Source organism: Lampris incognitus, chromosome 7 (genome assembly GCF_029633865.1).
Source record: "Lampris incognitus isolate fLamInc1 chromosome 7, fLamInc1.hap2, whole genome shotgun sequence".
Classification (NCBI taxonomy): domain Eukaryota; kingdom Metazoa; phylum Chordata; class Actinopteri; order Lampriformes; family Lampridae; genus Lampris; species Lampris incognitus.
The window spans coordinates 67,100,060-67,113,428 of NC_079217.1; the positions used below are offsets into that span (position 1 = coordinate 67,100,060).

The 13,369-nt window shown below is 46.1% G+C and overlaps 1 protein-coding gene across 1 annotated transcript; it reads right to left on the reverse strand.

Moving 5' to 3' along the window:
• Positions 1–7,127: 7,127 nt before the first annotated feature.
• Positions 7,128–8,159, reverse strand: LOC130115329 (P2Y purinoceptor 14). Its single transcript, XM_056282937.1, has one exon. It carries the CDS (start codon positions 8,157–8,159, stop codon positions 7,128–7,130), a length of 1,032 nt encoding a protein of 343 aa, XP_056138912.1.
• Between the last annotated feature and the right edge of the window lie 5,210 nt (positions 8,160–13,369).

Here is a 13,369-nt window from a genome sequence, read left to right on the forward strand (position 1 = left end):
AAGGAACATTATGGAGGTCGCCGAAAGCCTCCAACAAAAAGGTGACGAGCAATCAAAGTAACATTAACAATTGTATTGAGTTTGAAAGGACATGACATTTTTTTCTACCATGCAGTTTACACACAACTTTTAATTTCATAGATTGATCAAGGAATATGTATACATGAATGCATTTGGATTGCGAGGCTACACTGAATGAATGCATTTAATTTTGTATCAAAACCCATTCCGGGATTCCCGCTTTCTGTCTGTTTAAAATGATAAATACAGAATTTATTAATTAATGTGTTTTTGTTTCTAACTAAATGATTGTCAAACTGAACTTTTTTACAGAACCAGAAGTGAGGAACAGGATGCTCCGCAAGCCTGCAGCTCAAACCCTGCTGAGGACACTGCTTCTCCAAACCCTGCCGAAGACACTGCTTCTCAAGCCTGTGACAGTGATACAGGTAAGTGTTCAAGTGCATCTATGTAGTTATGTGTCTATTTATTTCTGTTCTACTGATGGCATCTGCTGAGAAAGTAGTCAAAGAAAAACAAATCTAATTTGTTTTTCATGTTACCCCACTTTACTGCATCAAAATATATATGCTGTAGGTGATAATCTTCAGTGCACATTACAAAGAAGTCACACCATGGCATGCCCGTAAGTCCCAGCTGCCCCGTTATTTGGTAGTGATAGGAGTAGCTCTCCTTTAGCTTGTAGCTACCATCTGCCTGCCTCACGAGATAGGTACAGTCTTTGAAACTGTCTTTTGATGGGCACTTGATCTCCAAACGTCCATAGCTTGTACTATCCCTCATGCTGTCTGTGAATGTTCTCATTCATCCAGGTCATGGTTATCCAAAGGAGTTGAATCAAGTGCAACTGGACTTGGTATATATCCGTGAAGACATTTCACCTCTCATCCAAGAGGCTTCCTCAGTTCTGCCTTTCTGACTAGACCAAGCTAGTGTGACTGGCTGGTGATGAGACTCAGTATTTATCCTCTAGGAGTCGTTGTCAGAGCTATTGATATGTGTGGCTCTTTGTGATCAGATGTTTACCAATGCCCGTCATTAACAGAGCCATAGATATGCATGGCCCATAACATCGGTACACAAAAGAGCCACGTGGTTAGCATGCTGTCCAACTTCCAACCACACATCATCAAAGACCAGTGGTCAGGAGGCGCCCTGGTGGCTAAGGGTCCCCTCCTCTCGTACCTTTCTGTCTACAAGGTATTACTGTCCTATAATACAGGTACATGTCCATTCCATCCTTTGTCATGTTTCTTTAGTCATATTAGTCCTATGTAATATTGTATGATACTAACCTACTTGGAATTACTTGTACACTATTGCCTATGTAACAAGTGACTTTTGGATACAAAATAAATACTTATGTTGACTCAGTCAAATCCTTTTTCATTTACCTGTTGGCTCAAACCAATTCCAAGGGAGTACTTGTTTTCCCCTATAGTTATATCGATAGGCAGTCTGTTAGCCAAGTAGCTGATGGGTGCTCCCATCTGCTATCTCAGTAGTGCCAAGTCCTCGTCCGTTACTGAGGGGGTCCTAGGAAAATAATATCAAAACATTATTAATATCAATATGGACTACTGCTGAATATGTTAAGTATGTCATTTTGGGGGGAATATGACAGGTCATTCCAGGTAGTCAGTGGCAATCCAGTTAACTTACCTGCTCCCGGTGTAGTGACAGTCAACTGGTCCCCGCTTTCGATCCTGTCTAGCCTTTGCGACCACCACCGATGATACGGGCACAGCCTTTATTTTACCACCTCTTGGTTTGTGCCATTGTTGTGGCAAACTTGTGCAGGACTTAAGTGACTCTTCTGTTCTTGCCTTTATAAGATCCAGTGTATGGATCAAGCCCACGATGTGTGAGCAATATCCTGGTGCACTTTAAACAAACGGGAAAGTGCATGTGAGCTCCCCTGATCCAGCTGGCTAGCCTGGCTAGCTAAAACATAGCCTAATGTTAGCTAGATCTGAAAGCTAGCTAGTAGGCTATATGGACTCATAACTGTCAGCTTAAATACAACTTAAAATACAACTATCTATATTTTCTTACCCTGCTGTACACGAGCATTGTTGTTCATTTATCTCCTTGTCCTTAACGTGAGTAGTTAAGACGTGGGTGGGGTGCCTGGGTCTTATATTGGGACCTGTAGGCTTTAGCCTCGATTTTAATTTCCCCTTCGTTCACACGCTGACAACTTATATCGTGGATGTAGCTTTCAAATGCATATTTGCAAGCCTTTCTGTCTACGTCTCTCTGATATCTCCTTGCTTTTCCAGAAATTGGATGTCAATTCACCTGGAATATCTGTCACTGACATGACAGTAAACGCTATGTTTAAATTTCGCGGACGGACGATAGCTTGCCATGCGTAGCAACAGTAACCAAGGGGGCGGGGCTTAGCGAAGGGTGAATTACGGTGGAGGGGCCTTGTGTCGGTCTTGGGGCTTCTGCGGGGAAACCGTGTGACTATTATGCGATATCTGCCCCACTGCGCCACCCGTCCTGGCTTGGTTTCTACTGCTCCTCAACCTTTTCCCAGGTTCCAGGCGGTACACGAGGCGACCAGCTGCAGCTCAACATGGCGCCTCATCTCGAAGGAGTCCTCTTGCGTCACGAAAACCCTCGCGCTCGGAAAGTGCACGGCAAACTTCCGGTTATAGCTTCGCCGTAAACTTCCGGCTGATTTGCCAAGAGTGGGGATGGGTGAAACACCCCAAATGTGTTATCTTCCTGAATGAGTTTAAGTTACGCTTGAAATCTTTTAATTAAAACTTCTACAAGGAATAAAAGCACAAACGGGATATTTTCCAAACACTTCCTGCCGCCCCAGACCACCAAGATAAAACGGAAGCCCCCTTGACGGATGCTTTATAGTTCATATGTTATATTGTTCAGAACTTACCATGGAAAGCACCTTCTCTGTTTATGTTGTGAATGTGGTTATGACTGTCTGGTAAGTTGTCGTTCCCTTTGGCAAGCTCTCTGTCATTTTCAAATGCCTGTTAAATATCATTGTTGCCTTATTTGTTGTTGTACATTTTCGATAAAAAAGGGATGGGTGAAACAGGAAAGTAACAGAAATAAAAGCATTAACTTAGAATTTAAGTTAATAGCTCAATTGTTTATAACTTTATTCATTTCTCTTCTATCCCACTTGTCCAGCTGGGGCGGCACGGTGGCGCAGTGGTTAGCACGGTGGCCTCACAGCAAGCGGTCCTGGGTTCGAGCCCCTGGGTCGTCCAGCCTTGGGGGTCGTCCTCTGTGTGGAGTGTGCATGTTCTCCCCGTGTCTGCGTGGCTTTCCTCCGGGTGCTCCGGGTTCCTCTCACAGTCCAAAGACATGTAGGTCAGGTGACTCGGCCGTACTAAATTGTCTGTGGGTGTGGGTGTGGGTGTGGGTGTGGGCGGGCGCTGTGATGGCCTGGCGGCCTGTTCGGGTGTCTGCCCGCCTGCCGCCCAAGCCCAGCAGGCAGTACATGCGACTAGTTGTGCTGTCAGGGGAACAGAAGAGATGTGTTCTGACAGAGTGCCGCAGTAACCCTGGTGCTGGAAACCACAATGGCACCAGAGGCACCAGAAACAGGCTTATTGCTGGGCTACTACCGATGTTAAAGACTGGCTAATGATATATGCCTGTTACTTGACACCTCTGCTGATCTGTTTAGACCTGGACATGATTTTTGTCTTTTTGTGATGTTGCATAAAATGTAACATCCGCACAATTTCCACCCATCCATGCATTATCCAAGCCGCTTGCTCTGCTCTGAGGGTCGCGGGGATGCTGGAGCCGATCCCAGCAGCCATAGGGCGGCAGGCGGGGAGACACCCTGCACAGACTGCCGGTCCATCACAGGGCCCTATTTCAGCAGCTCAGATATGTTCTGTATTTCAAAATTCAACACCTCTCCCAGACCTTACACCTCCTCACTAGATTTGAGGGTCTGGGTTGGTGTTCAGTATTGTTCATGCTGATAGTCAGCCTGCAGTACACATGTTGTGCTACCGTTCTAATAAACTGGAATAGACATTTTGAATTAAGTAGTTTTGACTGAATTTATCTGCTGAGTTGTCAAAATACAATGTGATATAATAACTATGACACTACCCAGGTGGTACATAGCAGGTTGTATTTTCAGCTATATTTTTAAATTTTCAGTAAATTATGTAGCGTATTGCCATGTATCGCAATATGTTTCGTGTCGCAGTGTATCGTGATACAGTCGCATTGTGGCCCACGTATCATGATACATGATCCCCGCAATAATAAGCCACACAATTTCCCAATTTGTAATTGGTGTCGTACAGGTAGAACATTTGTAGGCTGGGATATTGTTAGATACCTTGTCAGATACCTACTTGATGTAGAAGTTGGTTTTATTGTCCTCGTCAACTTGCGTCGACTGGCCTTTCAGTACGTTAGACATCCGTGTTGTTGTAAAGAAGTATTCATTTGTATCAGCTTGTCTTTCAGGTCAGATGTTGCCAGTTGGTCCCATCCACACTGTTGCGCCGCCGGTGTTAGGTTCCACTGAGGTACGGCCTACATTGCTTGAGCTTAGTGGAGACTATTGTGGATCAACGTGCCAGTCGCAAGCTTGTGTACAGGTAGCAGAAGCTTGGGAGGTGCTTGGTCTGGATTTGATTGGACCACTGCCAGAAACAGCATGCAACAACACGTGTCCTTACCACGACAGACCTCTACACACAGCAGGTGACCGCAGAGCCTCTGCAAACTGAGACAGCAACTGAAGCGTCTGCAACAATAATGTTGAAGTTGTACATGTTTGGCATGGTCAGGAAACTCAGCACAGGCCAGGGGAAGGGGTTTGGCAACGAGGTGACGTTTTGTGAAAGTCTCTTTTAATAAAGTTACAGAGTTGTTTTTCCTACCGCCCTCTCCACATACAGTGAGCACCACAATTCACTGGCCAGTGACACATTTTGTTATTTTGGTTCGGAGCTCTAGCACTTTATTTTGAAAGGAGACGACGACAATGAGGCTGAAGTGCAGACTGTCAGCTTTGATGTGAAGGTCTTTTCATCCACATCAGATGAACTGTTTAGAACTGAGAGGACTTTGGGTACATGGTCCCCCTGTTTGGAGGTACTACAAGTATTTGTTGACTTGGCGTCACACGTGTTTCGTTGGGTAGCTGTATTCATTTGTGTCGTTAGTGAGTACAGACAAGAACTGTCGATGGCTAGTCTCGCCTTTGGAGATTGTTGTCGGGGTGTGACAACATGAGGACGACAGCAGGGTCGATGCATATTAAACTGGCTCGACATACACAAATGGATAAAGCAAGGGATGTTGTCCTTCCCAACTTGGCTTTCTAGAGACAATATAACATTTGGTATGATTTGCAAAACAAAAACGATGAACTCTGTTGTAATGTAATCCTCTGCTTAGCCAAATTCCTTATTCATAAAAATAGATACTTTAAGTCGTCCCCCAAATGTGTTGTTTTTTAGATGAATGTAGATTATACTTGAAATCTTTAAAACTAGTGACCGATACGCCAGCTCTACAGATTTATGAGGTGTTAAGACATTTCCCCACTGAATCAGAAGACTGATATCCTTATTAATTCCCCCTTGTATGATGGACTATGTTTCATTATTTTCAGTTAGTTTATGTCAAGTATTTAATTAATTATTGTTTGTACCCTTATTTTCATATTACATTACCGTGTATTTGTCATGTGACATTCAACCTCTATGTACTTGCTGATATACTGTATAGAAATGTTTACATACTGTTCCCTTTGGCACTCTGGATATATCTATGTATGTTTGGATGGACTGTATATTTGCCATGTTTGTTTTATAATGAACTTTCTTCAAGAATCTGCACATGAATATGGACGATGTTCAATAAAAAAATATATATAAAAAAAGGTCTGTTGGCACTACCAGCCATCCAGCTCTGCGCAGTGGCTGCCGGGCTTTCTCCTGCGCTGCACCCAAACTCTGGAACCCCCCGCCCCGTCACTTCCGCTTTCTCCTGCGCTGCACCCAAACTCTGGAACCCCCCGTCCCGTCACTTCCGCTTTCTCCTGCGCTGCACCCAAACTCTGGAACCCCCCGTCCCCCGTCCCCCGTCACATGGACTCCCATTACAGAATTCAGAGCTGCTCTTAAACCCCCCACCGTTTTACACCAGCGTACTCACTTTAACTGCATTAACTGCATCGTCTTCCTCTGGACTTACCTCCTTGCTGAGCTCCGCTGCTTATTGTGCGCTTTGCTGTTGATTGTGTGTTTTATTGTTGATTGGACTGGTGTTTTATAACCGCTTAGCTGCTTATTGTGTGTTTTATCACTGATCGAATATGATGTAAGCTGACTTTGACTGTCATGAAAGACGCCATTAAATAAAATGTATTATCATTATTATCATTATATTATCATCATTGTTATCATTATCATCATTATTATCATTATATTATCATCATTGTTATCATCATTATTATTATTATTATTATATTATCATCATTGTTATCATTATTATTATTATCATCATTATCATCATTATTTCCTAAGCTTTTCTGTGCTGGCCTGGCGGCCTGCCCAGGGTGCCGCCCAGTGACTGCTGGGATAGGCTCCAGCATTCCTGAGAGCAGGGTAAGCGGCCAGGATCATGGATGGATGGATGTATATGTATGCATGATTTCATAGCCTTCTTTGCAAACGTGTGTTAAAGTGTAAAATAAAACTGTCAGCATTTTGGAGGACGCGGTCATATTGTTTGAATAACACTTTTTAAAATGTATTGTATTTTATTTCTTTTTTAAATTTCCCCTCTGTTTCTCCCCAGTTGAACTTGGCCAATCACCCCACTCTTCCGAGCCGTCCCGGTCGCTGCTCCACCCCCTCTGCTGGCGCGGGGAGGGCTGCAGACTGCCACATGCCTCCTCCCGCCAGCCGCTTCGTTTCACCCGACAGGGAGGAGTTTTACAAATACACGCAAAAGAGTTAAGCCGCTCCCTGCACCCCCTGCCCCCCCCCCCCCCGTGTCCGTTCACCTCCTCCTCCTGTATGGACTGAAGGGGTAAAGCTGACCATCTGGACGAGGTACACGTTTGCCTCCTCCTCCTCCTCCTACATGTTGCTCAGGCTCTGGGCGGTGGCGAGGGAGGGCCTCCTCCTCTGGGAGAGCTTCGTCAGCAGGGACTCGCGGAACGTCCGGCACATCAGGAAGTAGATGACAGGGTCCAGACACACGTTGAGCGCCGACAGGAACAGCGTCGCCTCCTTCAGCTGGAAGAGCAGGAAGCGGCTGGCGTCACTGTATCCGGCCCCGGGCATCTGGCTGAGCGTGTAGGGCACGCGACAGGTGTGGTACGGCACGAAGCAGACGAAGAACACCGCGAGGATGCTGAAGATGCTGCGGTTGGACTTGCGGCAGACGTCGCTGCCGTCTTGGCGGACACGGCTGCAGGACTGGTAGATGCGGCGGGCAATGGAGGCGTAGCAGAAGGCGAGGACCAGCAGCGTGGCCCAGAACAGCGCCACGCTGAAGAGGGTGGAGATGCGGTGCCAGTGGATGCCTAGTGGCGTCTTGAGCTGCATGCAGTGGCGGGAGCTTCGCTCGTCGGCCAGCCGGCTGGTCAGCACCGCGTTGGGGAGGACGCAGAGCAGCATGAGGCTCCACATCAGCAGCGAGAAAACCCGCGCCGCGCCCACACTCTGGAGGAAGCGCAAGGAGGAGGAGCTAAATGAGGAGGATGAGCAGTGTCGCACAATCTTGACGTAGCGCTCCAGGCTGATCAGCCCCATGAAGACGATCCCCACATACATGGAGGAGTAGAAGAGCACGGCGGTGTAGCGGCAGACAGCCACGCGGAGGCGCCAACCGCCCACACCCATCTCACTCGCAGCCCGCAGGGGGAAGGTGGCAAGCATGAGGAGGTCGGCCACCACCATGTTCTTCAGGTACACCACCAGGCCCGAGTCACTGGGCACCCGGAAGAAGATCCAGGCGGCCAGGCCATTGAGGAACATGCCCACCACACAGATGAGTAAATAGAGTGCCGGGAGAGCCTGATGAGTGAAGACGCTGCTGAAATCTGATAGGTTGGTCGGGACAGGAAGCCAGCTGCCAGGGATGCAGGAGGAATTGAGGTGATCCATGCCTGCAAACAAAGCAGAAACACCGTTTACATAAGGGAAGGTACTCAAATAGGTCCTCATAAACGCTGTAGACAATCCCCCTTCTCTCCTTTCTGATGAATAGGTTGAGTTCAGTGGTTCTCAAACTGGGTCGAGACTCACGTGTGGGTCAGAGTAGGAAGTGAGGGGTGGGGGCGGGGGGTGGCCACAGGATGTCAAAATAAGCACATTTTGTTCGGAGGCAGGAAAAGGTGCAAACGTGGGTTTTTTTAATTTAGGCAAGGCAAGGCAAATGTATGTGTATAGCACAGCTCAGCAACAAGGCAACTCAAAGTGCTTTACACGAAACGTAAAGGCCGTTCAGAAAAAGTGTGAAAGCAACATGAGGTAATAAAAATACATTTGAATACAAATGAAAAGATAGAGTGAAAGCTACAGTGCAGTATAAGATGATAATCAAAAGCTTTGAATTGTATTTAATAAAAGGCAGCAGCAAACAGGACAGTCTTCAGACTAGATTTAAAAGAACTGAGAGCTGCAGCAGACCTGCGGTTTTCCAGGAGTTTGTTTCAGATATGTGGTGCATAAAAACTGAAAGCTGCCTCTCCATGTTTAGTTTTGACTCTGGGGACAGAAAGCAGACCTGTCCCAGACCATCTGAGCAGCCTGGATGGTTCATGGTATAGCAGGAGATCAGACCTGTCCCAGACCATCAGAGCAGCCTGGATGGTTCATGGTACAGCAGGAGATCAGACCTGTCCCAGACCATCTGAGCAGCCTGGATGGTTCATGGTATAGCAGTAGATCAGACCTGTCCCAGACCATCTGAGCAGTCTGGATGGTTCATAGTGTAGCAGTAGATCAGACCTGTCCCAGACCATCTGAGCAGTCTGGATGGTTCATAGTGTAGCAGTAGATCAGACCTGTCCCAGACCACCTGAGCAGTCTGGATGGTTCATAGTGTAGCAGTAGATCAGACCTGTCCCAGACCACCTGAGCAGTCTGGATGGTTCATAGTGTAGCAGGAGATCAGACTTGTCCCAGACCGCCTGAGCAGTCTGGATGGTTCATAGTGTAGCAGTAGATCAGACCTGTCCCAGACCACCTGAGCAGTCTGGATGGTTCATGGTATAGCAGGAAATCAGACCTGTTCCAGACCATCTGAGCAGTCTGGATGGTTCATAGTGTAGCAGTAGATCAGACCTGTCCCAGACCATCTGAGCAGTCTGGATGGTTCATAGTGTAGCAGGAGATCAGACCTGTCCCAGACCATCTGAGCAGTCTGGATGGTTCATAGTGTAGCAGGAGATCAGAAATATATTTTGGCCCTAAACCATTCAGTGTTTTATAAACCAAGAGCTGATTTAGTACGGCCGATTCACCTTAACATGCAAACTCCACACAGATGATGACCAGGGATGACCCCCATGGTTGGACTACCCCAGGGCTTGAACCCTGGAGCAGAGTTTTAAAATCAACACTTTGATGGACAGGAAGCCAATGTAGTGACCTCAGGACTGGAGTGATGTGATCCACACTTTTGGTCTTAGTAAGGACTCCAGCAGCAGTGTTCTGGATCAGCTGCAGCTGTTTGATCGATTTTTTTTTTTAAAGACACCACTTAACCACACTACATCAATTCTTGCCTCCCTTCATTGGCTTCCTAACCATGTTAGATCAGAATACTAGGTGCTTCTGCTGATTTATAAAATCCTAAATGGGCTTGCCCCATTTTACCTGTCTGATCTCCTTAAACTGTACATTCCATCTCGGGCTCGTCGCTCTCAAAATACAGGGCTCCTGTGTGAACCCAAAGTTAAAAAGAAGTCAGCTGGTGGCAGGGCCTTTTCCTGTCGGGCTCTGTTCTTGTGGAATAACCTGCCTGCTGCCATCAGACCGTCAGAGTCTGTTGAGTCCTTTAAATCCAAACTTAAAACTCATCTTTTCGCCTTAGCCTACAATTAGTTGCCTTTAAATTGAATGCTTCATAAACTGTACTGGATGACGGGTTGGTTTTCTGTCTCAATGAATTTACCAACCACTGTTCTGCCGACGAGATTATAGAGTATAGATTATAGCGTACAGACTATATAGATTATAGAGTACAGATTAGAATATATATTATAGAGTATAGATTATATAGTATAGATTACTGAGTACAGACTATATAGATTATAGAGTACAGATTAGAGTACAGATTATATAGTACAGATCATTATGTATATATTATAGAGTATAGATTATACAGTACAGATTATAGAGTATAGATTATAGAGTACATATTATAGAATATATATTATAGAGTATAGATTATTGAGTACAGACTATAGAGTACATATTACAGAGTATAGAATAGTGTACAGATTATAGAGTATAGATGTCTGTGAATGTTCTCATTCATCCAGGTCATAGTTATGCAAAGGAACTGAATCAAGTGCAACTGGACTTGGTATATATCCGTGAAGACGTTTCGCCTCTCATCCAAGAGGCTTCCTCAGTTCGTGCCTTTCTGACTAGACCAAGCTAGTCTGACTGGCTGGTGATGAGACTCAGATATTGATCCTCTTTGGAGTCGTTATCAGAGCTATTGATGTCAATGGCTCGTTTGTGTTCCGATGGTTAGCAACGACAGTCGTTATCAGAGCTATTGATGTCAATGGCTCTTTTGTGTTCCGATGTTTAGCAACGACGGTCATTGGAGGTGTTAGTTTCGACTTCGTTAGTGCTCCATTCAGTGGTCATGAGTGGTTGGAGCCAGTCAGACTAGCTTGGTCTAGTCAGAAAGGCACGAACTGATGAAGCCTCTTGGATGAGAGGCGAAACGTCTTCACGGATATATAACCAAGTCCAGTTGCACTTGATTCAATTCCTTTGGATAACCATGACCTGGATGAATGAGAACATTCACAGACATGTTGTGGAACAAGTTGTGGAACAATTTGGGTCTGACACCCTTAAAATGGTGAGGGAATATGAAAGGATGGCTCGGAAGATTGCAGACTACAGAAACCACTTGCGATTCAATCTGAGATGCAGACAACACAGGCTCATACCCACTAGCCTGCGCCTGTGTACCACAATGAAAGGACACAGAGCAGACAGAATCATAGAGAAGGCACAGAATCAACTCCTGAATGAAAGAGTGAGACAGGTCCATTTCACTATTGAAGGGCTGAAGGAGAAATCTGACCAACTACTCCAGCAACTAACATCCCACTTGCCCGGTGCAGTCTTGGAGAGGGTCACTGATTTCAACAAGAAAGCCCAACTATCTTAACACCACAAAACCAAAGAAAGGCAGAGAAGGAAGTTTCAAAACTTACAGCGACGAACCAGCAACACTAGCCAATCAGATATACTTACCTGGAGACAAAAGACAGAACATCCCACACAAAACGGAACGCAGAACAGATGGATCAAGAATCTGTCGGACAAGTTACTTACCCAATCAGAGAAGGAGGTCTTAGCTAAAGGACTGAACTTCGCCATGACACCCAAACAACTACCTATAGTTGACCTCATCACATCCACAGAATCAGCCATAAGGAAAAACAAGCTAACAGAAACCGAGGCGGAACAGCTTAGGTTAAAGGTATCAGCAGCTCTGTCCAATGCGAAACTCTCTCCTTCCAACCTAACCATGGAGGAAAGGAAAGCCGTGACAGCCCTGAGCAAGGATGAAAACATCACTATCCTTCCAGCAGATAAGGGGAGATGCACGGTTATCCTCAACACAACAGACTACCACGCCAAGATCACATCATTACTCAGCGACACCGACACCTATTAGCCTCTGAGACGCGATCCTATTAGTGGTTACAAGAGGAGAATAATAGAATACCTACAGAAACTACAGAAAGGAGGAACCATTGATCGGATACAATACCACCGTCTCTACCCACAAGATAACATTCCATGCATATATGGACTCCCTAAGATCCATAAAGATGGAACCCCCCTCAGGCCCATCGTCAGCAGCATAAACTCGGTCACGTACAACATTGCCAAACATATAGCCAACATCTTGACCCCTTTAGTGGGCGAAACACCTCACCATATCCAAAACTCCATTGACTTCGTGAACAAGGTCCAAGGCGTAAAACTGGAACCGGATGAAACCATGGTATCCTACGACGTGACCTCGTTATTCACCTGCATCCCAACCATGGAGGCTTTGGAAACTGTGAGGCAACGTTTGCTACGGGACGACACCCTCCATGATAGGACCAACCTCAGCCCAGACCAGATTTGCCAACTACTGGACCTTTGCCTGAACACTACATATTTCCAATTCAGGGGCCAGTTTTACAGACAGAAACACAGCTGTGCAATGGGCTCACCAGTATCGCCCATTGTGGCTAACTTATATATGGAAGAGGTAGAACACAGGGCCCTGAACTCCTTCAGAGGAACACCTCCGAGCCACTGGATCAGATATGTGGACGACACATGGGTCAAAATCCAAACACAAGAGGTGCAAGCGTTTACCAAACTCATCAACTCAGTGGACAAGAACATTAAGTTCACAAGGGTAGACGTAAAGAACAACAGTTTGCCCTTCTTGGACTGTGACATCCACATTGGGGAAGACAGGAGCCTCCACATTGGGGATTACAGGAAACCTACACACACAGACCAATATCTACTTTTCGACTCACACCACCCGCTGGAACACAAACTGAGCGTCATCAGAACTTTGCAACACAGAGCTGACAATGTGCCCAGCAGCACTCAGGCCAGACGAGAAGAACACAAACACCTGAGGGGAGCCTTAAAAACCTGCGGCTACCCCAGTTGGACCTTTGTGAAAACTGCAACACGTTCCAAAAAGACCAACCAGGTGAGCGACGAGGAGAAAAGGAACAGAAGGAAGAGCACAGTCATCCTGTATGTTTTTGGGGTCTCCGAGAAACTCAGGAGAATTTTCAACAAACACCGCATCCCGGTATACTTCAAACCCAGCAACACACTCCGACAAAGACTGGTTCATCCCAAAGACCGTGTACCACACACCCGGAAAAGCAATCTGGTGTATGCTGTACAATGCAATGAGGATTGCACTGACCTATACATAGGAGAAACCAAACAACCACTACACAAACGGATGGCCCAACACAGAAGGCCAAACTCCTCAGGACAAGACTCGGCAGTCTATCTACACCTAAAGGAGAAGACACACTCCTTCGAGGACAGCAACGTACACATTTTGGACAGAGAAGATAGATGGTTTG

Excerpts from the sequence above, each read along its gene's own strand:
- LOC130115329 (XM_056282937.1), bottom strand. The coding sequence starts at position 8,159 with ATGGATCACCTCAATTCCTCCTGCATCCCTGGCAGCTGGCTTCCTGTC.